The sequence below is a fragment of the Polypterus senegalus genome, chromosome 9 (assembly GCF_016835505.1).
Source record: "Polypterus senegalus isolate Bchr_013 chromosome 9, ASM1683550v1, whole genome shotgun sequence".
Lineage (NCBI taxonomy): Eukaryota > Metazoa > Chordata > Cladistia > Polypteriformes > Polypteridae > Polypterus > Polypterus senegalus.
The window spans coordinates 128,315,915-128,343,503 of NC_053162.1; the positions used below are offsets into that span (position 1 = coordinate 128,315,915).

Here is a 27,589-nt window from a genome sequence, read left to right on the forward strand (position 1 = left end):
ACAGCTAAAGAACCCACCTGGTAAACCATCAGGGATGTTGCAATTGACTATCGCAGTTGGACCAGGAGAGACTTTGGGGGTCGATCTGATGGGGCCATTCCCGATGACCAGCTCACGGAAAACTGTCCTGATGGTGGTAGTGGATTATTTCTCTAAGTGGGTGGAGCTATTTGCACTGTCTGATGCCCGTGCCAGCAAGGTGAGCTCCACCCTGAAGAATGAGATATTCACCCGCTGGGGGGTCCCGAAGAACATCATCTCGGATAGGGGTCCCCAGTTCACGAGTTCAGTCCTTGATGATCTCTATACAGCCTGGGGAGTGAAGAAAAATCTTACTACAACATACCATCCCCAGGCCAACATGACTGAACGAGTGAACAGGACCCTGAAGCACATGATTGCCTCCTATGTGGGTGAACGCCATCAGGACTGGGATAAATGGCTCCCCGAGCTCCGGTTTGCCCTGAACACCGCAGTGCACGAGGCCACAGGTGAAACGCCTGCTTTGGTGGCACTAGGCAGGCAGCTGAAGGGCCCGTTCGACCGACTCTTACCCGGAGCCCCTAGTTCACAAATCACCCGTTCACAATAACACTTTAAAATTAGAAGAATTTCGGAGGAGAATCCAACAGAAGTTGGTGGAATCGACGTCCAGACATGCCCGGTTATATAATGCCCGGCGGAAGGAAGCGCATTTTAAGCCGGGAGACTTGGTCTGGACTAGAACCCACCACCTCTCGGATGCCAGCAAGCGGTTCTCCGCCAAGCTTGCGCCTAAATGGTTAAGTCCAGCAGTGATCGTGAGTCAAACCGGTCCAGTTAATTTCCAAATTCAAAGGGGTATCGGCACTAACTCCAAGATTGACACTATTCATGTGGCCAATATCAAGCCGTACTTTGGCCCTCCCTTGTCCAAGGTTGGGGGGAGGGGAATGTAGCGCGGCTACATAGTAGTAATAGTGTTTGTGTTCGTACCACGTGCGTCTTGTTTCCATCGTCCCGTTTACTGTTTGTGTGTGTCAGTGCATGCCGTCCCCCCTTACGATGATGGAAGGAGATCGCAGCCCCAAACCTGGAAAACACCGGTTTTCAATTAATCAATTACATTCGTCACAGGACTATAAAAACAACCAAGAGAAGAGGAAGAGGAAGGAGAGAAGGAGATTTTCGATATACGACCACGAACCACCTGTACCTGCTGTATTTCACATCGCGCTTTTCCATCCAGTTTGTTTTCATTCCGCCGGACTCACTCCAACACCCTCATCATCGAGAGACCCCGGGGTCGGATCATTTTCCACCACCGCCAAGGATACACGGTGAGGCTGTTCCATTTTTGTTTCCGGGAATTACAAACACTCCATATATCGGTTAACCAGTCATCTGCATTTAGGACAATTGTTACTCGGACTCAAGTTCACGATCGTTCATTTCCGTATTTCATTCATTCTTTTTTGCTATTTGTGTTGTTTGTTATATGTTACAAGGGCAAGGGAGGGGTAGTTATATTCATCTAGGGATTTGTCACGGTGTTGCTTTGGTGGAGGGATATTTATAATTTATTTAGCTTTTCTGTTTCAATTAATACATTTTATCAGTTTAAGTTTACATATCTGTTTTGCTTTTGTGCTTATTTCCACCGTTGATTGTGGGGAAAAGGTTTAATTTGTTAAAGGTACGGCTTGATTAGATTCAACCTCAGCAATTAATCCAGGCCACAGGTCTTGGAGGTGTAGCTGCCGGCCGGGTAAGGGGCGGCCGTTACAACTGGTAGATTAAATGGTGGGCCTTGGAGCACTATTGAGGGATTAGAGGTTGTATTATGATTGTGGTTATCTCTGATTCATAGGAAAAGTGATTACAGGATCATACTCCCAATTTGATCACTACACTCAAAGGCTTCCAGTTTATGTGAGTAGAAAAGTAAGATAAGAATAATGTGGGAAAAAGATCTTTTAATCAACATTTCAGAAAGTGAGTGGAAGGCAGCCACACACAGAATTCACTCGAGCTCCATACTGTATGTGTAAAGCATTCAATTATTCAACTCAAAATCTTTTATCAAGCACATCTATCTTGCTTAAAATTGTCCAAAATGTTTCCAGGACAAGATCCAAACTACAAACGTTGCAATCAAGCTCTAGATTCACTAGGCCACATGTTTGTGGCAGGTTCCAAATTAACAATTAAATTAAATTGTCTCTTTGGCCAAAAATTTTTAAATGCCTTTCAGACAGCATTGGTGTTACAATCACTCCTAACCCATTAACAGCTGTGTTTGATGTACTCCCAGATGGGCTTAAAGTGGAGAAGGACAAACAAACTGTAATTGCCTTTACTTCACTATTGACACATAGACTCATCTTGCTCAACTGGAAGAATCCTAACCCACCTCTTTTAAGTCAGTGGATAACTGATGTTATATACTATTTGAAATTGGAAAAAAAAATAAAATTCTCACTTAGAGAGATACATAATAGTGTCTGTATGGAGCTGATCCTCAAAAATTAAGGCCCATGAAAATAAATGATGGAATGAAAAAAATAAGAATAATGGAAGAGGACTTGCTTTATTTCGGAACAACTTATGGTGTAATTAAGTTAATATTGCTGTAAAAGAATAAGTCTGTATGCCAGCCATATTTTTAACTACTGTGAGCTTATAGTCATATTAGCATTATCAAGACCTCTTGTTATTGAGGAGTTCATAATGGTGTACTTTATCCTCTTTGTTATATAATGGTATTATTTGCCAACATGCTGCAGTCAGTTAAAGCAAAAACTCATAGCCTCCAACTGTATTTATTGTGAAATCTGGTGCATTTAATCTCTCAATTGACACATTGTGGTAAGATTTCAACTAATGGAAGTCATACTTTATATCTGCTGTATACTCATGTTAAGGAGCACAAATAAAAATATACAATGTCTACTTGTAAACGGATAAAGAATAGTGAATAAAAGAGCAGTGAAGAGATGGACACTTGACAGAAATTACGTTCTATTAAGACTATTTTTTGACTGGGAAATGCACTGTGAATGGTGAGGGCACTGATAATCTTTTTTACTGTTAAACATACTGCATGAAATTATGTTTTGCTTTTATGATGATAAACTTGAATCACTAATAATTTAAATGCTACTTGGTAAATCTCTTTTTATAACAATAGTAGATGAGGATAATTTAAACTATGTCCAGAGATGAAGGAGAAGATCAGAGTCAGCAAAAAACTTACATGAAGAAGACAGAGGTTTAGATGCAAAGTCTAATGCGAGGGATTTGTGGAGTTTTAAGAGTAGGATTACTTTCTGTTAACAGCAGGTGGATAACTAGGCCAAGGGAATCAAAAGAAGGCTAATGAGGTGAGTATATATTTCAAAAGGTTTGATATAACATAATTTTTACAACTCTGTAGTAGCTGCTCAAAACACACATCTATCTAGTCAACATCTCTGTCCATCTCACCTAACCAAGCCAGTCACGGTGATGCATGCATTCAACCCTTTTTCCTCATCACCCTTTCTACATATTAAGAAGCACAGGAATGATCTGCACCCCAGCACCCTCATTTCCCTTATTGTAGACTGTTCATGCCTACTTACCAGGCCAAGAAAGAGATGGGTAAGCTATATTGCCTAAGCCACATGTAGGATCAGTTTTAAGTTGCTCAGGTTGTGTGCCAGGCAGTAATATGAACTTCCACAGCATATATTCAAAATAAGTCTCAGGCTGAAAATGGTCTTGTTAATATAGAAAACATCATAACTGATTCCAGAGCAAAATAAAGATAAAAGCAGACTACAAGCCTAATAATTTTAGGCCTGTAGTCTTAGCGGCTTGTCTCATTGAAACAATGAAAGAGCCTGTGCCCAACTACCTCAGACTTTGGATGGAAATTTATCTAAACTTCCCATCCTGAATTGCATTAGGGATAAAAATCAGAATGTATACTTACATATTATTATTGCATATTCAATTAATCTGTAGGTTAATAAGATGCATCCAGAAAGAAACACTGCCATAATGATACATTTTTTATGGTTGCAACATTTTTGAACCTCTGTAGAAAATAAATAATGAGGAAGATTAATTGTAGTAATTAGTAAATTGTAGTAATAGAAAGAAAGAGAAAGAAAGAAAGAATATTGATACATTAAATGCAATGGAAAATGAACAATAACATTTGACCTTTTCTATATTTCAACATCTTTTTGAGCTATTCTGAATGAGAAGTTATTTTGAGATAACCTGAAAATGTATTTAAAATATTTTGAAACACGTTTAAGATATCTCAGAATGCCTTCTAGATGTATTACAATGTGACTTATTTAAAGAATTTCAAAATGTGAACTGCATTTTCTAAAATATTAATTTGGCTTGCCATGGTGTACAGACAAACCTCAAATTTTGCTTTGCAGTTCGTTGTGCAAAATGAACAGACAAAAATATCAAGAGGTTACAAGTTATCTAAAGTCAAGCTACCTAAAATGTGCCAAGCAAAGGTTCTGATTGTGAGCAATTAGACACCCAGATCGCCTAGTCCTGTCTTTTGGGATTTCCCACACTCAAACCACCTTAACAAAATCTTAGCCTATTGTTCCTATCAGACGTTATTTGTTTTGGCATGAAATCACTCCATGATTCATCCCAGTCTGGACATTCCCACTGTGATAACTGCCAGCAGCTAGTCACAAACCCACAACAACTGGATTACAACAGCCCTCACAAGCAGCTCCTTTTACACCTTAAGCTAATAGAAAATCTCCTATGCTTGTGCATGAAGGGAATGCTTATATGCAGTGAAAGGAGGGCACTTCTCTGTGACGTCAGCTGAGCCCTCTCTCATTCAACCCCCAACTTTTGTGCAGCACTTATGCTACACTCCACCCGTTCACAGTGATGACTATGTCAAGTTTTTTTTTTTATGTGGAATCACACCACGATCCATCCCAGTCTATAGGTTTGTACTGTGTTAACTATTGATGACCAGGTACAAGCCCATGATGTCTAGATTTCGGAGGCCTTCAGGCAGCCCCTTTTATGTTGTAAGGTAATAAGGGAACTCCTGTGCCTTTGCATAGACTGCCTCTGACCACTGCAAGTAGTGTGCATCCAGGTGACATCAGTAGAGCTCTCTCTCCATCCTCCCCTTTCTCTCTCCCTAATTTAGCCCCCACCTTCTTGGAGCACCATCATCACATAATTATATATGGATCTGTAGTTTTGTGTATTTTATTGTATAGTTTCTTTTAACTATTGTTTTTCATATTTGTATCTGTTTTCTGTTATGTTCATATTTATGCACTTTATCCTTAAATGTGATTCTGTTTCATACAGTTGGTGGGCAGAGTCCCAGGAGGCAGAGCCACCTTAATGTCACTATCGATGCGTCCTCCATCTGCCTTCATCTGGAAACATGAATGAGAGACCAGACCCAGCCAGTGGATCATTATCTATCTATCTATCTATCTATCTATCTATCTATCTATCTATCTATCTATCTATCTATCTATCTATCTATCTATCTATCTATCTATCTATCTATCTATCTATCGGGAAGTTACCTTACACACAGGTAAACCCCTGTGTGTGTAGGTTTTTAGTATTTTATTACCTCTCAACAAACATACAGGACCAGGGTATTTGATTACTGCCTTCAAAAAGAGAAAACTTGGTAAAACAAAATTGCACGTTAACATGAGAAATTAAATGTGCATAAAAATTACTAATGGGTCACAAAAATGTAGACCTTTTAAAATTTTCTAAGTTTTCAAAAATTGTAAATTATGTTTCAAATAATATTCCTTTAATGTATTGAATACTTTTGTGATATTATCAAATTAAAGGCCCTTAATTTAGGAACAGAATTTTTAAAAAATGCAGTACATTTTTAATATTTATAACTAAAAGTTCATTTTATAACTCAATACTGGAGATTTAGATTTTTTCCTAATTGCATTTGATTCATAAATAACATCCTTTCTCATAACTTATTACCTATTGTGTTTGATTTGCAAATACTCCGTTAAAGCACCATTTCATTTACACTATTCCATGTTAAAAGTGTTTGTTAATTGAATCACTTGATGAAGTTGGTGAAATAATTCAATGTGAATTTGGAGAATGGAAGGTAGGTAGGTAGGTAGTTAGGTAGTGTGGTGTATGGCTGGCCATTCATCCCGGCCAATACCCCCAAGCCGCTAGGTGGAGCCCTCCCTGTAGTATGGAGGTTCCCTGAAGATCAGCAGAGCATCATGGACATTGGAGTTTTTATACACAGCCCTGCTGGACACCATGGGGGCCACTAGGAGATGCTGCAGGGAGGAACGATGGTTATTTGCCTTATGCCCTGGAAGTACATCTGAGTAACATGGACAAGTGGAATGACATGCTTCCAGGGTGAAGAAAAGGACTTTTTCTCTGACCCAGAAGTAATAAAGAATCACATGGACTGGGGATTGGGAACACTTCCGGGTCAGGGAATTTAAAAGGATTGTGGGAGCTCCCAGACGGCAAGCTGAGCTGGGTGAAAGGGCGGCAATGCGTCTGGGAGTGGAGGATTGTTTATTGTAGTTATTGTGATTGATTTAATGAGCACTGTGGAGAGGAGGGTGCTTTGTGCACTGTGGCTTATGAATAAAGTCATCTTTTGGACTTTTATCTGGTGTCTGACGTCTTGGACAAGGGTTCAAGGGAGCGATAGCTCCCCCTATCTGTCACAGTAGACTCTGTTATCTCTGAGGGAAATTTGTTTACAGAAGCAAAGAATAAATACAGAAGACATTGTTACAGAGATCCAATAGATACAACATAGAAAATATTTGACAACCAATGTTATTTCATAAACAAACACTCAAGATCAATACAAAAAAGGATTATTACTTTCAACAGTACACAAAACAATAATACATAGTTTAACATTTAGCAGCATCCCTACAAGTAACATAATTCAAAATGCTTATAGCTCTAGGAATAAAAGAGTTAAATTTGTTGCTTTTTACCTTTGGAAACCTAAATCTACAGCCTGATGGCAACAGCAGGAATTTAGATCAAAGACGATGGTTACTGTCTGACAGAACTGAGTTGGCTTTCTTTCTAACATGTTTACAATACATTTCAGTGATATAGGTCTCCTGTGAACCAATTATTTTACTGCAGAATTTTTAAATGTTGTTAAGATGATTTATATTTTAATTGCTGAGGTTGCCAAACCAACAGATAAAAGCAAGTATAATAATGGATTCAATAAAGGACTTACAAAAAAGTGCCATTCCATAATGAGCCCAGGCTATCAGTTTGCAATTCATTCTCTATCCTGTCCTTATACTTCAGGGTGGCCTGCTTTATTTAATGTTTCAACTACTTATGTAATTTCTTGTGTTCTGCTAATGTTCCATGTTGAAATGCCTTATTTTTGGGGTTTTCGATTGTTTTAGATGTCTGGTAATACATGACTTGTTGTTAGGATATATTTTGGCAGATTTCATGGTCAGTTCATTAATGTCAGCACAGGATTTTTCACTGACCAGTCAGTGTACTCAAAATGGCCACGCAGGTACTCAGCAGAGTCCTTGTTCCAGACCTCAATTTGTGTTTGCTTTGTTGTGTGTAGAGCACACAGATAAGATGAAAATGGTATGAGGTCTTCCTAGTCTCAAAAAAGCAAGTGATGATCTTACTTAGACTTCCTGGATATAACCTTCCCTGGGCAGTCAGCCTCCAACTACTGCCTGGGTAACTTGCTTTTAAATTTCAAAATACAATGAAAATCCAAAAATGTGTAACAAGCAAGAGAAAAGCTTAAAACTCAACGCTTGTAGAGACAATCCAAAAAAGAATATTTAGAAATTAGAAAAATACAACAAAAGGCACAAAAGGGCAAAAAATTATTTGCCTAAAAGGCAATCCAAAGACAAACAAATCCTAAAACACAAATCAATAAGAAGAAACCAAGAATACGGCAAAGGTCATTTTTCTGTACTCTACCCATAGGGGTAGCCGACACTGATTTCAGGTTGGACCATTCATCATTTGCCATTATTCAGAACTGTACAGCATTAACCTGATTTTTGATATTGGTATATGTTTATTTTTTGTTTTAATGTTGTAAATTAAAATTTAAACTTTGTGGACACACAACATGTGTGCCAGTGTAAAAAAGGCCATAGCTCACCTTTGACATTAATTGTATGACACATGCAAAACACAATGCAATTTTAAAGACAGAGAAAATAATGCAAACTGTATCCTAATTTCAAATAATAGCATAAATTAATTATAAATCATTTACAATGTTAATAAAGTGGCAGTCCTTCTAGCACAAAAGCAAAATACATTAGCAATTTTAAATTATTCTTAAAATTATTTTCTGCCTGTAAAAAATTTGGTTATTAATTTTAACAAAATATGGTTACAACAGTTATTTCATTTTAACAAAAAACTGCCTTTAAATGTCTTTCCACCAATACAATAGATGATATCTTTAGATTCAGATTATGATTCTTGGAGATTTGGTACTTTGATAAAATTACATATGTTTGTACCAAATGTGCTAGAGAAATGCATCTTACACATTATACCAGCAACATTTTGTAAGGGTAAACAACAAAATGCAGTATGTAAATTTTTTTCAGGCAAAGCTTCTTGAAAACATTGTGTCTTGAACAATAAAACAGAGTTGAAACTAATAAACCTATTTGTTTATAAATTTTAAGATTAAGGAGACCAATCTTGCTGTCATTTATTCAAGTTCATGTTTATTGCTATGTGTACATAGCATAATGAACTTCTTATTTGCATGTTTTAAAAGAATTAAGATAATGAAACAATACTAATGGGAGACAAACCCACACAAAAGGTACATAGAACATAACATATACAGTATATATACTATATATTATATATGACATATATTTGTAATGAAATAATTATAATCTATGCCATACACTCTAGTGTAATTCAGATCTGCCATTTAAGGTGAAAGGGTATTTGATTTGCACAGAAAAGATTTAGCTATATTAGTCATTTGTCATCTTACTTGTCCACCCTAATTTAGTTTGTTGTCTTTGAATGATAAATGTTGCTGCAATTGTCTATAAATTCTTTACCTAATCATTTTTAAATATCTACATGCCGTCACCAGGCTACTTGATTTCTCATTGTTATTCCATTTTTTGTAAGCAGTTAACTATGGCAGTTCCTCTGTGAGTAGGTCTGGAGTTATGCTAAACAGTTGATCAAGCTCTGAATCCATAACCTGCGATGCTGTCAAAACTTCATTTGATCATCTACAGAAGAGTCTGAACCTTCTTCACTAGGTTTAATTCTGAAGTATTATAAAATGTTTTTGTTACTTCTCAGTTGTGCAACTGCAGTTGCCTTTTTAATAGACTTCATGTACAAAACATGAAGAGATTATATCAGGTTCAAACTGCTTTTTTTGGATTTTATTGATCTTATTAAAATCAAATAATATTTCATATAAATAAGTCAAGTTTTACCAAACTAGGTTCGAAAAACAAATCACCCCCCACCCATGAGAAAGGGAGCTAGGCCAGCAGAGTAAAACTAAACTAGTAAAAATAAGTAAATAGATAAATTAATAAATGAATAAAAATAAATAGAGAAAAAAGAGTGGAGAGAATCTGCTTCCTCAATTAAAATGCTTATTCTAAAATGTTATTGAGTAATATTGAGTAAGTTTTGTACAGATAATCTAAGTGAGAATTAGATTTTTTCCAGTTTCAAATAATATATAACATCAGTTACCCACTGACTTAAAATAGGAAAGTTAGGATTCTTCCAGTTGAGCAAGATAATAGTGTAGTAAAATAGTGTAGCAAAGGCAATTACAGTTTGTTTGTCCTTTTAAGCCGATCTGGAAGTACACCAAACACAGCTGTTAGTGGACTAGGAGGGACTGTGACACCAAGGCTATCTGAAAAGCATTTAAAGATTTTGGTCCAGATTGATGTTAATTTGGTGCACACCCAAAACATGTGGCCTAGTGAGGCTGGAACTTGATTGCAATGTTCACAGGCTGGATCTCGCCCTGGAAACATTTTGGACAATTTTAAATAAGACAGATGTACTCGATATATCATTTTAAGTTGAATAATTGTATGCTCGGCGCATATGGAGCTCAAGTGAATTCTGTGCATTGCTACCTTCCACTCTTCTTCTGAGATGTTGAGTAAGAGATCCTTATCCTACTGTACTCTTGGATCTTTGAAAGGGAGGGACTTTAAAATAGTTTTGTATATTACAGAAATGCTGTCTGAGACCTCGAGACTGATCAATATTTCTTCCAGCATAGAGGTAGGTAGGAGGTTAGGAAAATTGGGCAGGTTTTGATTAACAAGTTTCTAAATTGGATGGTAGTGAAAGAAATGTGTTCCTGGAAAGTTACATTCAAACTGCTTTGTTAATGTTGAAAATATTTTGTATTAAATAGTTGGACACCCATGGGGGTTCTTACACAAACCATGCTTAGTGAGTAAACCTCGCTTTTATCAAGAAGCCAGGCTTATTTCTTCTATAGGGTGGTCCAGATTTAATTATGCAACTTTTAGTGCAATGCAGGAAAACAATACAAGACAAAAGAATAGTTCAAAATATACAGTATTGTAGTAAACGAAAATGGACTTGCATTGAATTAATTTACTGATTTTCCATGTAATGTCCCACTTGTCCTCCATTCAGTTGGATACAGGCTCGGAGTAATAAACTTAGTAAGTTTTATAGCGTAATGAAAATTGCATAATTAGAACCGGACCACCCTGTTGTTTTGACTCTACCAAAGAGGATTAAGGCAAGACACACTTGGCAACTGAGGCAAACAAGTGTCACCTCTTATCCAGCTCGGTACAGGGTGAAGAGGACGTTTAGGGCAATGTTATGGATTGCAAGTCCATTAAATTCCCATTCAGTGAGAAACTAAATTTGAAATAGAGGATCAGAGGAGTTTTTTAGTACATCTAATATTTATGCATTAAACAGTTTGACTTTCAATTAAATTACAGCAACGGTTCTTAACTCGGAGAGTGGAATACAGCCCATTATTGAGCCTCAGTAAACTACAAGGGAATTGCAAGATGACTGAAAATAATGATAAATTACTACAAATGAAGCTACAACAGGGGTGTCAAATTTATGTTTTTAAATCAGATTACTTCATAAATATCCAAAATATGTTACATTCATTGTGCAATGACTGTCAGTGTTTTTCAAACACCATCTTTAATGTTTATTTCACAGATTGTATCTGTATATAATTTAGGAGGGCCACATTTACACCTAGCATTAAAAAGCATCTCCAGCATCCATTCACTTTATCTGCACTGCACAGCGCATCACAGCTACTAATCTACAGTTAGAATGGAATGGGACCATGTGACGATGTAGGTTCTGGCTCCACACTCCCATTGCTATTGGAAGCACTCGAACCCCACACCGTCGATAATGAAACCGAGTGAGCTAGTCAATGGAGGCAAATTACTGAGCAAGGGGAAGGTAAAAAGTGCAAAACAGTGCTTTTATTTAAAAACCAACAAAAACAGTGTTCCATAAATAGTGCAGTTTCAATTCAAATTCTTCATCAAATAATCCATAAAAGAACGTGGGGGATAAAACCAATAAATAGAAAAAAAAAACACATCCTTAAAACCAGAGGTTAAAATCTTCTCTTGGAAGCAGTCTTAAAAACAACAAACAAGCTCCGTGCTTATTTTCTGTTAGCGTCTCACCTGCTTATCCCGTTTGGGCCAAGCAGCAGGCAAGACGCTCTTTACAGCTGCCCTCTTCTAGACACACACACGAGACTGGAGACCTCCCGATCCCTGGCTCCGGTATGGCACTCATCCCAGTCCCGGAGAACTTGGTTTCCACCAACGGCCAGGTCGCTCACGTTGGGGATTCCCACCACCAAGTCTCCCGACTTCCGCTGCCTTTCAATGGCCTCTCTGCGGCCAGTCGCCTTCCCTGGTCACTCCCGCTACCTGATCGCTCAGCGGGAGCGACATCAACACAAACACCTGGGTGTCGGCCTAACACCCAGCCTCCACGAGCGCTCGATCCGCGCTCACCACACTCACGCACCGCCTGCTTCCTCTCCTGCTCCCGGTAACCTCCGTCCTCTCCTTTCCTTTTTTCTCTCTCCATTTTTTTTCCCTCCTCCACACCGACTCGCGCTTCTTTTTAAAACGTGAGGGCCATCACAGCTGTAGCATTAGCCACGGAGCAATCACGAATGTGGGCAGTTCCTCACCTGTGCACACGGTGAGAAACGCCCACATCGACGACTGCCCCGCGGCTCGCTACAACAACGCCCCCTTCACGAAGCCGCCTCGGGTGCGGTGATTATTTATTTAAAATGCATAGCCTTTGCTCAACGAGCTGTGGACCCATAACACCACAGACCAAACAAGAAAAAGTGAAAAGTAGATGATATGCCACATACATTTTGTATTTTAGAAAGAGGCCAAAGACTTGCCATAATCATTACGTAGATTCATCTTAACACACACAGATTCTACTCTGGTCACTTTTAAAAACTACAGGTGTCAATGCTCACTGCCCGTCCTTCCATTGCTTACCTGACTGCTGACACCACACTACCAATGATTTTGTCTTTTCTGCTGACCGGATTGTTGTATGTTGAGAGAACAAACATTTGCATTCCCAATTGTGCTAAATGTGGCTATTGCTGATGGAAATTAACTCTAGTACTGACTTCAGAAGATGATGAAGTAGCTTATGTAACTAAGTTATGAAAAAAAAAACCTGCTGCCACTAATTCTACACAAGTTACTTTTAATTTCTTCATTTTCAGAAATCCATTATTGTTTTATACATGATTTGACAAATAATAGTTTAGCCAAGTGAGTAGTAAGCAGCTTTTGTTACTGTCAAAAATATCTACAGTGAGATATTCTGTATTTTGGTAATTACTGGTTATTACTTATGCCTAATATGTCAACTTGTTTTATGTTGTGATTAAGGGATTCTGGAGCTATTAAAAATAACTTTTTTTGTATTATACTTTAAAAAATCAAGGTAGTGCAATAACACTAGCTAAAATATGTTTTTTGTAATAAATGTAGTTCAAAAACAAGCACAAACAAGACTGCATCAAATGTCCACAAAGGCAAATATCATGGTCTGTTTAGGGGATTGCTCACATAATGTTGTGGTTCTCTGGGGGACCTTGGAGGCTGAAGGTTGTGGGCCACTAGATTATAGAAGTCTGGTATGTTCATTACAAAATTGTGAAGCATTATAAACTATAAATGAACCAATACACTAAAATGCCAAGAATTCATAATTTCTTACATTTAATCTACACCATTCTTTACAATTGCATTTTTTTGTTGTTTTTAACTGAACGATTACCTTTGTCTAATGTTCCTGCCATCTTAGCTAAACTGTTGCTGAAAATAATCTGATATGTTCACATTATTAAATGGTTAAAAAATAAGTTATACTGTCTATTAAAAACATCAAGAAAAGATAATATTTCACATTTCAATTAGTCCATTTGTCCAATCGCTTATTTTTGTCAGCTATGGCATAGTATATAGTAATAAAAACCATTCTATGAAGGTGTGTTCCATGATACTGAAATTGAAAATAATTGAAAAAAGTTGCACTTCAAAATTTTTTAGGATCAACTAAGGTGTACCTTGAAAGTCTTGGTAAAGTATGCTCTCATTTAATACACAGTGCTTTTAAAACATAAGCACAAATGATAATATGGAAGAAAATCTCTATCATTTTTGATTTACTGTATGTCATAGTAATATTTGTATGTTATTTCTAAAATAATAAAGAGTAACCTGTGTCAGTCAGGCTCAATCGCATACCTCAGTAATTATTTACATTCGATCTCTATTACTCTTATAATGGTTTATTGTTCTCTTTTCACTGGTGAGACATAAGCACAGTATATTTTGGGTTGTTTGTTGAGGTTGTACATCACCAGTAAAAAAACAGCACATGACAGAACAGACCCCTTGACATTTTCCTATAGATTTGCAAAAAATAAATAAATAAATGCAATTAATTTGAAGTCATTGTCAAGTCTATTTGCATTGTCAAATGCCTGGCCATTGCGCAGATGATTTGCATATGTTTCTCTGGTAAGCATATGGTGTGTTTCTGTATAACGGTACAGAGAATCTTGATAAGGCACTGGTTTGACAAATAATTGAAGAGTTGTAACAGTGACACTACATAATGTCCTTTAGGTTTCCCAAACCTACAGGTGCACGATGCCCATGTAAATAAAGGTCTAGAATTCTTCTTCTAAAACTCTTTAGAAATTACCTATGCAAAATACAAAAAATCCACAGCAGTAATACACAGTTAAGTCCTTTTTGAAGTGTATGACCAGTTATACTAAGTAAACTCATTAGAAGGAGCGTCTTTATTATGCACCACAGCCCACTAGTGACAGAAGCTAGTTTTCTTTGTGGTTGCTAAATGCACAATATATGTTTGCATATAAATGGATATTCTGTAATTCAAAAGTATGCTCTTCTGTATAATTTTTATTTATTGCCAAGTACGTTTGACAGCACTCACATGGCTAATGAATACATAATTGTTAGCAGTGGCACCTGATTCTCAAAAACTAGAACATTTACAATAAATCTGGGCAATTCAAAGGAAACCTTTCTTAAATTTTGAATAAAACAATCGGTGTTTAATTATACATTGCACAAATATGCAACTGCAATGAACTTAGGAATTAAATCGTTCTGCTGTAGATTCCCACACTGCACAATCTCTTTCTTAAAAGCGGATGTATTTCCTTTTTGTGTTATTATAGATCACATATTACAGTATTTTATTCAGCTGCAGAAAGAGCTCTGCTGTCTATGGTATTGTATAACAAATAAATAAGAGTCATAGTACTCAGTCTGCTTTCATTCCACTCTTTTCCTTGGTTTTTGAACCATTATAGATGTTCTCTGTGATCCTTTCTTGGGTTGCTTAAATATCACCAGTGCTCCCAAAATCATGGTTTGTCTAAACCTGTTTTGAGTTAAGAAGGAACGTTTTGCACTGGTGAAACTGGTTTTTCCTCAACTGGAAAATGAGGCTTATTCAAGCGAGACTTTATTCATCTAAGTCTCGATTTCACAAGCACCATTCATTCATGGGACATCTGCTGATTGCACCAGAAACGTTAACCATAAGGAAACTACAAAAACAAACAAACAAACAAAATAAATAAGTAAATAGCCTTTTAAACTATTTAAAACCTCATCTTGTATTTTAGGTAGCTGCTAATGTGCGTGTTATTCTTTATCAGAATAAAATAATAGCTTTCAACCCAGAAAAAAATGGCTAGATTAGATTAGATATAATTTTACTTGTCCCCGGGAGAAAATGTGGCTTTTTACAAAAGTCCAATAAATAAATAAACACCAGAATGACTAAAAAAAACATCTGACTTGGCAGTTACTCACAGAGTCAGGCATTATGTTACTAATAATGCGTGTCACCTAAGGCTCATAACTTGACTTTAATTCAATCAGTTTTCTTATAGTAATAATGGCATTTATGTCTAGATTAAGTACTGCTAATGATTGTAATTCATTATTTATTTCCTGTTTATTATTATTATTGGAACCATTTGTTTCTGAGGATTTAACCATTTTAGGTGACTTTATTTTGGTCTTATCATGGGTGTTGCCTTGAATTCATGTATTCTCAAAGTGTGTTGTTTTTCCAAGTGCCTTAGTTTGCTCCTATGCCTCAAAAATGTGAGTGTCAAATCCTCTTTAATAAAACCCCTATGTGCGTCCAGGTGTCCGTGTGTGTGTCTTCTGGTGAAGTGCGCATGTGCGGGGTCACACGCCACATGTTCAGTCTCTTCCTGTGCATTCCTTGTGCAGACACACACACAGGCGCGTGCACAACAGACACAGGCACGCACGCACACACACAGGCATGCACGGGATGCACACACACACACACACACACACAGGTGTGCGCGTGCATTGTTGCAATGTTACTTTTCTTGGTTGTTTATTAAATTTTAAAATGTTAATTTTTTTCCCTGTGCTTAAAACTCATTAAAAGTGTTTTTAGCGAGCGGGTCGTAAGGCTATAGCGCAAACTCTTCCAGTCTTAGTTTTCTCAGTTGTTCAAGGTTTTCTTAGTGTTATTCAATGTTTTTACATTTAGTTTACTATTACGCTGTGCATTCAGTGGTATAATTAGCTATATTTGTGCTTAAAAACGTAAAAAAATATATATTTACATACAGTTCATACGGTCTGGAATGGATTAATTGTATTTACATAAAATCCTATGGGGGAAATTACTTCGGTTCACAACCAAATCGGGTTACAACCAGACTTTTGGAATGAATTATGGTCTTGAACCGAGGTTCCACTGTATTACTGTCATACAAAATTACAGGCATTTTACGGAAATACAAACCAGTATTACTGAGAGAGAAAATTAAAGGCACACAATACAGTGACGTATATTACAGCTACATACAAGGTCCCTTGCCATTTAATATAGACTGTTCCTACTAATGTTTATACACTCCTGTTCTAGCGCCCGTTATTGTAACAGGCTTAATGTCTAGTTAATTATATTCTATTAATTGGTATATTGTGTGTAAGTCTGCCTTGTGTTTCTATAGAATGTGAGAAGTATGTACTGTGATAGCCATGCCTGTCGGCTTGCCAGCATGAAACAACTTGGCTCCCTGTGGAATTATTTTGTTAGAAGCACACTTAATCTTAAAAGAAATTTGTCATGACACTTCAGTTTTCCTTGTGATATCTCCAAAAAGATCACGCTGTACAGAGTTTTGAACTTTCTAAATCTCTCAATGAAAAGCATTGGCAAACTTATTTATCTTAAAACTTTCTATGTATCTTCAAGCAAAAATTAGTTTATTGTTTATTTTTACTTTGATAGTGGTTACACCAAATTGATGCATTTTTTCACTCTTTTTCACATCTGTTTGCTGCTACTGATGACTCAGACATCCTCAGTATAAATTAATGGATCACCAGCAGGTGGGTAGCAACTTTATGAGCTATTTGGGGACAGCTACACACACACACACGAAGACTTCCCAGCTGCTTCAGCGTAAATAAAAAAGGACCAATGCATAAGCTTCTAAGAAATTATCTTCCTTACAGTAAAGTAAAAAATGGAAACAATTAAAATTTAACAAAAGGTTATCTAGATATGAATGTAGTGCTAGGGTATTGTGCGGCGTTAGCCATTATGTATGTAATGAGAAGTCAAGCAAAATGACAACTTATATTGGCTAACTGAAAAGATTACAATATGTAAGCTTTCGAGGCAACTCAGGCCCATTCTTTAGGCAAGATGTAACCATAACCATTGTTTACAACCTGCCTGAAGAAGAGACCTGAGTTGCCTCGAAAGTTTGCATATTGTAATCTTTCTAGTTTGCCAATATAAGGAGTCATTTTGCTTGACTAGATATGAATAAAGTACCTTCTGTTTAAGCGATTATTCATAGAATAAATAAAATTTACTCAGTATTGACCTTACGATAAACCAACCTCACTGACGCATTATGTGCAGGTTACAATGATTCACTATTTACTGATAATTTAATTGACAATCTGAGTGCCACATTCACCTGATATCCATGATTTTGAGTTGCTGTAATAAAGTTTGCTTTTAATTTCTGTTATTTCCTAACATTTGTCATAACTAAATAGCTTTGCAAATCCAACTTAATGGTCCCTGTGGTGGATTATGATCCTATCCCGGCCTGTTTTCAGCCTTTTGCCCAATTCTAGTAAGAGAGCTTTTGGACCCCACAATCCTGAAATGAGCTGAGAAGATTTTAGAACCTACCCGCTGAACCCAGTCCATGGAAGGCCACAGTGCCTGCACAGTCCTAAAACACGCTTTAATGTTCGCTATTAGTAGGTTTTACAACTTCTTATAATCTCACTGACCCCTCCATAAGATGGATGTATACGTTTGTAGGTGCACTCATTCTTTAGAAAAGGTTAATATTTGATCGATAATGTTTGTGTTATTGAAAAAAGTAATTTGATTGCCTTTTCATTTTCAGATTTTTTTTGGCTAGTTTAGGTTACCTGCTTGACCTTTAGTTAAGTTAAATTGAAGTGCATAATTTTGCTATAATAAAGTGTATGTAATGTCTCTAAAAATTATTTTGAATGTAGAAGAGTGAAAATAGGATAATCTCTTCAGCAAATGAGTGTTATACTGACATGGATTTGGTTTTATACACAGTGCAACCACAAGATGATTTACAAATTTTAGGATACTGTATTATGTGGGTTTATGGCTGTTAACCTAATTTGTGCAGAGAAAGCACATTATAAGATTATTTTTTTATTATTATTATAAGACTATTTTTAAAAGTATATAATAAGCAAAATACCGATACCTGCATCTTGTCCTTTTATATGATGGTCTTGCTGTATGTCCCAGTAAATATTCTCAGAGGTCATGTTCAGTGGAGAACATCTTAAAAAAAGGTAACCAGAAAAGTAACCCAACAAATGTCAACTGCAGAGGAAGTACCATTTCTTAAAAATGCAGAAAGGAAATTACAATATGACTAGTTAGACTTGAAAGTTTTGCTTTTTTGAATAGTTTCTGTATTAATTAAAATAACCCATCCTCTTCGTCTCAACAAAAACGTAGAAGAATAAAATCAGTATTACAAATTGTTTAAGAAGAAGAAAAACTGATCAAGTTTATAAATATCAGTGACATCTCTAATAAAAATTATATAAAAGCATTTTTGCTTACTCATGGTGTATCTAAATCTACAGTTACAGGCTGGCAGGAATCCAATCATACACAGGGTGCCAGTCTGTCACTGGCCACTCACATAGTCAATTTAAAGTTGGCAACTTGTCTGACTTAACATAAGCCACCCTAATTTGGGATTTTCATAAGAAATGTAACAATTTACTTCATGAGGTGGAATTACATTAAAAACAAGAATAGTTGTGTAAGATTTTGAAATATTAAAATTTGTGCATCAATTCAAGTGTTAAAGTAATATATATTGTAATAGACATTTATCGTTTTCCACTCTCTGATAGTGGTCCATATAGGGCTAGGTCCATAGAAAAGGATCAAAAGTTAAAAATAACAACATATTCATAAACAGTGTCTTTGAAATAGTTAAATGATACAGTACGAGGTTATCTGTAACATTTGTCATTTTTTTAACCTTTTAGGTGGGTCTTAGAGAGCTAGGATAGCCAGTTAAGAATCAAATATAAAAAATATTATATTCATGCCTATATTACCAATCTAGATTCTTTAAAGTTTTGTGTAAAGGTCTAACTTTGACTCCGTGTATCCCATTAGTGGGTGAATCCCTGGGATTGGTTGATGTGACATGCACATCTTTCAGATGATTTTTGCTGAAAACACCTATTGGTTTACATTTTATCATTAGGGTGTAATTTACTGGAGAAAATATCATACAAAAATGGCCAAAAAATGGTTTCGATCTAGAGGGAAAAAAATTTGGGAGAACCCCAAAAAACTCAATATTTTGCAAAACTAGACATCAGGATGATTCAAATGATATATCATATGTGGGATTTTCTTGTATCGCTGAGTCAAGAGGCACCAAAGAGAAAAACTTGAAATGTATTTAATGCATTTATAAGTAATTCCTATGAAATCAATAAACTAAACAGGTACTGCTTTAGCATGTTCAGTTATGCAAAGTACCCAAAGAAAACCTAACAATGCCAAAGACAATGTTTTGCAAAATAATGAACAAGCCACAAATCAAACTAGAGCTATAGGGTAGCAGAAGTAACCTTATTTATTATATATAATAATTTCCATGGTAAGTTAGTTGTATGAATAATCCATATACAATCTTGAAAGAAAAAAACTGGTAAGAAAAGTAACATATAAAAAGCATGTTTTATATATATGACATGACTAGTTTGTAGTGAATATGAACATCTCAAGGAGACAAACTTTCTTTTTTTTGTTCCTGAAAAGATATAGTTTGCATGGCTGAACTAAAAAGGTATATTGTAAGTTTCATGACCTGCCAGGATAGCAAGACAAATAAAATGGATTAAAAATCCTCTGCCAGTTTTCTGTATTTTAATTAAATAAAATAAATGTAAAATTAAAAAATTACTTTTTCACTAACATGACAAATGTATACTTACCAAAGTTCCGAAAAGAATCTGGAAAGCTGTAATGAGGTGACTTTCTGCTATAAAATATTTTGTTTCAACTAAGGGAGGAGCTTGGAAGAAGAAAATGACAGAATGAGATCAGAGCTACACTTTGAAGTGTCTGACTCTCACGCCTCTGAGGAGGCCAGTAATTTGTTAGTTCCTGTACATGATACAGTTGACAGCCCACTGGACAGACAAAAATAAAACTTAAAAGAGAAGAGAGAGAGTAATAAAACAACATCAGACTTAAAATTAAAGAATATAATGGCCATCATGATAGATGAGGGAACAAAGTGAAAACGAAACAAGTGTTGCTCTTAAGCTGTACTTTTAGTTGTTCAGTAATCTTGTCTATATTCATTATTTTTACTTTAATTCTTTTATTAGTTGTCTTTCTTGTTGAGGGGATTGGTGGGGTGGATACATTTACATTTACTTATTTGACTGATGCCTTTATCCAAGGTGACTTATAACATTTATGATACAATTTCTTACATTTCTTTTGGTTTTGCTGGAAGTTGGAGTTGGTGCATGGCTCCCTGCAAAAATAAGTTTTAACTTAAGGGCTTTCTGGTAAGCTGTAGTGTGTGTGAAGTTTCCTCCAAAACCTTAAGCTCTTCATCTATGTTTAGAATCTCAAAACTTCTATTCTTCATCATTTCTGTGGGATGCTGCAGCTGACAGAAAAGTAGTGATAAGCCAAAGTACTCACTAAGGGATTTTATGTATAAGTATCATCCTATGTCTTGAAATATGGCGTATGGTACCATAATTAAGAGTCCTATTAACCTACAAAATACACAAAACCAGGGAAGTGCGGTCAGGATAGGCAGGTGAGGCTCTATGCCTCACCTGTCACCATGAAAAGTAAAAAAATCTAATAATGATAACATAAAAGAAATTTGTCCACTGGTCTGTGCTATAAATTTGTTTTCTGTATGATTCCGATGGTTTTGATCATTTTTATAGTCAAATCGTTGAATTTTCCTGTTCAAATACAGTGGAGAAATGGGAGACATGACAGCGACAAGCCTCACCTCCCCTCGGACTGAGCTATCTCTCACACACTGGGCTGATGCATGTAGTTGGCAAGTGCCAGTTGCTGTTTCTCTATATTTTGCCAATATAATGTTTGCAGACATGTTTATTATACATCCTAAAAACAATCCAATATTTAAAAACTTAATTATGATCTTAAATAAAATATTCTTTTGCTTTTCTTGTTGTCCTTTTGCTGAACAGTCTGTATTAAAATTGATTAAAGCCTAAGAATTAAAAGCATTTAAAAACAACGAAATTAAGGTCAAAATTGAAATCTGATTTTTTTGTACACCATTCTGTACTTTCATTTGTATTGTATTAGTATGAATTGTGAAATTGCAACAGCAAATTTAGAATGTATGGAAGGGTGCAGAGCAAATGCACTCTCTCTCGCCACTATAAATGTAACGTTCTTTCTTATCCAAATATTTACCTTACCTATGTGTGTGTAAAGAATGCTAATGAGATGTGAAAAATAACCAATAGTCAACGTGCATGCTGCCAATTAAATAGTGAAAAGCTACTCTTTTGGTTTCATATATTTGAAAATCTGATTCTAAAGAAATCAGTTCCCTTACCAGCCATAAACCTCACCGCACGTAACTGCGCATGACTCACTGGGAGATTGATATATATATATATATGTTATTGCTAATTAGATTACATTTCATCCAGGTATGATTTAGCTTTTGTCTTTGGTGTGATGAGTGTATTTTTGATGAAGATTCACAAAGCACTACAATGTTGCAATCTTAGATTTTATGCTAATATCATCTATAGATCTTTAGCTATTAAACATCTTAAGAGTAACCTGACGTGGTAAGACCCATATTATGTTGATGGTTAAATGTCTGGACAGTTAAGTTTGGGGTAACATAATTCAGCTCTCATAAGAATAAATGATGATGTCCTTGGATGCCAGTAGATATACAGGGCAACTCCAAACAAGAAGATCATCTTTGAAATATTGTTGCAGGGTGGTTGAAAAATACAACATATGGCCTTAAATGTTATCATGAGTCTCTCTCTCTCACAGACTTTATAAGGAAGTGAGATGTATTCTGTTGTTTTTTAATAAATATTTAGAGGAAAACTGAAGAGCCATCAGAATGCATATTCTAATAACTATCTTTAAGGTATACTGTGAGTTTCTACATATATCAGATAAGATAAGATGAAATTCAATGATTTTTTGATAAAATTAAAATGATACATGTAAACACAATCTGCGCAGAGGAGTTGGAAAATCCTTGACAGTTTCTGAACTTCAAGATGCTATAAACTCACAGCAAAGTTGGAAAGTCATTAGCCCTGCCAGATATCTAATGGAATTCCATAAATAATTTTCCACTAAATCAACATTGTTAGTAATAATGTTTGTGGAAGCAAGAAAAAATAACTAAAAACACTATGCAAGGTATCAGAAGGTTTCCAAAGATAAATACATACTGCTGTTCATACTGTATCTTCTTCTGCTCCTGTTAGGGGTCGCCACAGCGGATTATCTTCTTCCATATCTTTCTGTCCTCTGCATCTTGTTCTGTTACACTCATCACCTGTCTGTCCTCTCTCACCACATCCATAAACCTTCTCTTAGGCCTTCCTCTTTTCCTCTTCCATGGGCAGCTCTGTCCTTAGCATCCTTCTCCCAATATACTCAGCATCTCTCCTCTGCACATGTCCAAACCAACACAATCTGATCTCTCTGACTTTTCCTCCCAATCGTCCAACTTGAGCCAACCCTCTAATGTACTCATTTCTAATCCTATCCATCCTCATCACACCCAATGCATATCTTAGCATCTTTGACTCTGTTGTCTCCAGCTCTGTCTCCTGCAACCCATATAACATAGCTCGTCTCACTACCGTCCTGTAGACCTTCCCTTTCACTCTTGATAATATCTGTCTGTCACAAATCACTCCTGACACTCTCCTCCACCCATTACACCCTGCCTGCACTCTCTTTTAAACCTCTCTTCCCCACCCCCCTTTACTCTGTACTGTTAATCCCAAGTATTTAAACTCATCCACCTTCACCAACTCTACTTCCTGCATCCTCACCATTCCACTGACCTCCCTCTCATTTACACACATGTATTCTGTCTTGTTCCTACTGACCTTCATTCCTCTCCTCTCTAGTGCATATCTCCACCTCTCCAATGTCTCTTCAACCTGCTACCTACTATTGCTAAAGATGACAATGTCATCAGCAAACATCATAGTCCATGGGGACTCCTGTCTAATCTCGTCTGTCAACCTGTCCATCACCATTGCAAATAAGAAAAGGCTCAGAGCTGATCCCTGATGTAATTCCACCTCCACCTTGAATGCATCCATTACTCCTACCGCAAACCTTGCCACAGTCACACTTCCCTCGTACATATCCTGTACAACTCTTATATACTTCTCTGCCATTCCCGACTTCCTCATACAATACCACAACTCCTCTCGAGGCAGCCTGTCATATGCTTTCTCCAGGTCCACAAAGATGCAATGCAACTCTTTCTGGCCTTCTCTAAACTTCTCCATCAACATCCTCAGAGCAAACACTGCATCTGTGGTTCTCTTTCTGGGCATGAAACCATACTGCTGCTCACTAATCATCACCTCACTTCTTAACCTAGCTTCCACTACTCTTTCCCATAACTTCATGCTGTGGCTCATTAATTTTATCCCCCTGTAGTTACTACGGTCCTGCACATCCCCCTTATTCTTAAATATCAGCACCAGTACACTTCTTCTACACTCCTCAGACGTCCTCTCACTTTCCAAGATTCCATTAAACAATCTGGTTAAAAACTCCACTGCCATCTCTCCTAAACACCTCCATGCTTCCACAGGTATGTCATCTGGACCAATGGCTTTTCCATTCTTCATCCTCTTCATAGCTGTCCTTACCTTCTGCTTGGTAATTCATTGTACTTCCTGATTCGCTATTTCTCCATCTTCCAACCTCTTCGCTTTCTTATTCTCTTCATTCATAAGCCTCTCAAAGTACTCTTTCCATCTGCTCAACACACTCTCCTCACTTGTAAGTACATTTCCATCTTTATCCTTTATTACCCTAACCTGCTGCACATCTTTCCCAGCTCGGTCCCTCTGTCTAACCAATCGGTACAGGTCCTTTTCTCCATCCTTAGTGTCCAACCTCTCATACAACTCATCATATGCCTTTTCTTTAGCCTTCGCCACCTCTCTCTTCACCTTGCACCTTATCTCCTTGTACTCTTGTCTATTTTCTGCATCTCTCTGACTATCCCACTTCTTCTTTGCCACCCTCTTCCTCTGTATACTCTCCTGTACTTCCCCATTCCACCACCAGGTTTCCTTCTCCTATTTCCTCTGTCCAGATGTCACACCAAGCACCCTTCCTGCTGTCACCCTTACTACATCTGCTGTAGTTTCCCAATTGTCTGGTAATTCTTCACTACCACCCAGTGCCTGTCTCACCTTCTCCCTAAACTCAACCTTGCATTTTTTCTTTTTCCAGATTCCACCATTTGATCCTTGGCTCTGCTCTCACTCTCTTCCTTTTCCTGACCTCCAATGTCTTCCTACAGACCATCATCCTATGCTCCTTAACTGCACTTTCCCCTGCCACAACTTTGCAGTCTTCAATTTCCTTCAGATTGACTCTTCTGCATAGGATGTAATCTACCTATGTGCATCTTCCTCCACTCTTGTGCGTCACCCTATGTTCCTCCCTCTTCTTAAAATATGTATTCACCACGGCCATGTCCATCCTTTTAGCAAAATCCACTAACCTCTGACATACACTCTTGACATACTGTCCCTTCAGAATAACCCCTACTCCATTTCTCCTCCCATCCACACCATGATAGAACAATTTGAATCCACCTCCGATCCACCTGGCCTTACTCCCCTTCCATTTAGTCTCTTAAAGGCACAATATATCAACCTTCCTTCTTTCCATCATATCAGCTAACTCTCTCCCTTTACCAGTCATACTGCCAACATTCAAAGTTACTACCCTCAGTTCCACTCTCTTTACCTTCCTCCTCTCCTCCTGCCTCCAGACACGTCTCCCCCCTCTTCTTCTCCTTCGGCCAACAGTTGCCCAATTTCCACCGGCACTCTGACTAACTCAGACTAACAGTACTGGTGGCGGTCGTTGTTAACCCGGGGCTCGACAGATCCGGTATGGAAATTTGTATTGTTGTCTGCATATTGATTTGGCAAAATTTTACACGTAACCCTCCCCATTTATCTGGGCTTGGGACCGGCACAAAGAAACACAATCGTTTGTGCATCCCCTGTGGCTGGGTTGGAGTACTTAACTAGATTCAGTTTTAGCTTTATTTATTTGTAATTATTTGTAATTTCAAATTACTTATTTATTTAGAATTTAAAATGACCAGCCATCAACCCAGACATTGGGCAGAAGGAAGTAAACCCTCACTAGCCACGGAAATTAGCTGTGTACTCTATGTACAGTTAATTCTAATCACCACAAAGCATACAATAATCCACCTAATTGTACATTGCGCACACATATTTTATGTAAAGCTATATCAAATCTATCCAGGACACTATCTCAACTGTGAACACTATCATGTAGCTCCAGACAGCACATACAGTTTCACCTTTTGTAATGATCTGATATCCAGAGACCAGACTGACTCCTGGAACTTTGTTCTAGACTGGACAATAGATGTAAGTACAGGTAAAGTAAACTGCTGGACCTGAAACTGAAAGGAGAACTTCCCAATGCAGTAGTGGTAACCATATGTTTTAGTCCTGTATAGACTTGTACAGAACAATTACAAACAGGGGAAAGAAGTGAAAATAAATAAGAGAGGATAAAAGAGAGGTTGAAAATGCACGTGAGAAATCAGGTAGTTGCTTTAATATTGTGGCAAGCCAAGCCTTTCCAATTAGTTCCTGGAAGGAAATTTTGGGTGTTGGCACCAGACCGACAACCAAGAAACTGGTTTGTCATTTTTCTTTTTTATAGATTTGCCGAGAGAACAGAGTAAAGTGAAAAAGACAACGACTTGATCAAGAACTGAAGACACAAATGGAAAAAAGCCATTTGAGATTTGAGTGACTACAAGCCCACAAGACATACTGTACAATATTGGGCGAATGTAAAAAGAAATTGTGTTTGGGACCCAGGATATTGAAATATAGAGATCCCAAAAGTAAAAGTGACAGTTCTGATTGGTTTAAGCTTGTGGATGTTTAAATAATTAATTATAGTAGTAATTAATACTATTAATATGGATCAGACATCAACCTGGAGGACTTTTTAAATACACAGGAGCAGCTGATATAATTACACAATGGATAAACTTTGGTGGCTGGGTACATACTGTAAGTCCAAATAGAAAAAAAAAACCCACAAAAAACAAAACATTAGACCTATTGTAGTTGTCAGCTATGGAGCAAGCACAGGATTAGTGGACTGGCTGAACACAGCAGGTAGTTATTTTCTGTAGTTTGCATTTTATGAACAAACAAAGAAACAAACAAACATTTTGCTGTATTTTCAGGGTCTGCATTTGGACAATCCTTTAGACTGACACTTTTAACACAGGACAGGTAGCACTGTTTTCCCAAATTGTCGATGATGTGGAAATCTTGGTAATGTAGTTCACTAGCAAGCTCCAACCTAAGGAAAAACTTATACTGCCATGAAACAAGAGGTTTTAAAAGTGGACTAGACAGTGACGTAGTTTTTCTAGAATCCCCTTTATTTCTCTATAAAGTATGTAGCATTTGATTATCCATTGTCATTCATTTAGTTAACCATGGAGATGAAGCTTATCCCAGCACCAGCACGCATAAGGTAGAAACAAGTCCATCATGGGGTTCCAGTCCCTTAGATTGCATTCTCACTTACAGATTAAATATAAATTACATATATATAGATAAACAATCCCAAGAACAGGAGACACATCCTTTAAGCTGTGAGTACCAGCCTAATGAAAAAGTAAGAACAATATAATACTGAAAAAAAACCTGCTTAAAACAGATAAACAGAATTTGTCACAGAATGACAAAGTAACAATATGTGTTCTGAAAGCCTTTAGACTTTAGTTGAAGAAATGTCTCAAAAGTTAAGATATAACCAGTAAAGTCAGTTAAATGCAAAAGGATCAGAGGTGCCGGCAATCTGTCCATTGTTCCATCACTGCATTTATAGAGGGAATAAATGACTGCTCAGACCAAATGACAGCACATACAGACCACCTGACCGTGCCCCATGGTATCAGCAGTATGCCTGTTTTTCTTAATATTCCTGCCCAGGCAAAAAGATGACTAAAATATTTGTATTTCCAATGGACTGTACTTTGTGTAAAATAAAATCTTTTAATACT

General features: G+C 37.0%; 1 protein-coding gene across 2 annotated transcripts in view; it reads right to left on the reverse strand.

Moving 5' to 3' along the window:
- LOC120534997 (asialoglycoprotein receptor 2-like) overlaps nucleotides 1–20,275 on the reverse strand; it is a 53,866-nt gene extending 33,591 nt beyond the window's left edge. The window contains exons 1-3 of one of the 2 annotated variants that reach the window (XM_039762504.1): nucleotides 20,196–20,275; nucleotides 18,428–18,507; nucleotides 3,956–4,060 (exon numbers count right to left, since the gene is read on the reverse strand). In XM_039762504.1, coding sequence (XP_039618438.1) covers nucleotides 3,956–4,060; nucleotides 18,428–18,491 — 169 coding nt within the window. In that variant the 5' untranslated portion in view covers nucleotides 18,492–18,507; nucleotides 20,196–20,275. The remainder of the gene's footprint in view (nucleotides 1–3,955; nucleotides 4,061–18,427; nucleotides 18,508–20,195) is intronic. The other variant, XM_039762505.1, reaches the window with a different exon arrangement.
- Between the last annotated feature and the right edge of the window lie 7,314 nt (nucleotides 20,276–27,589).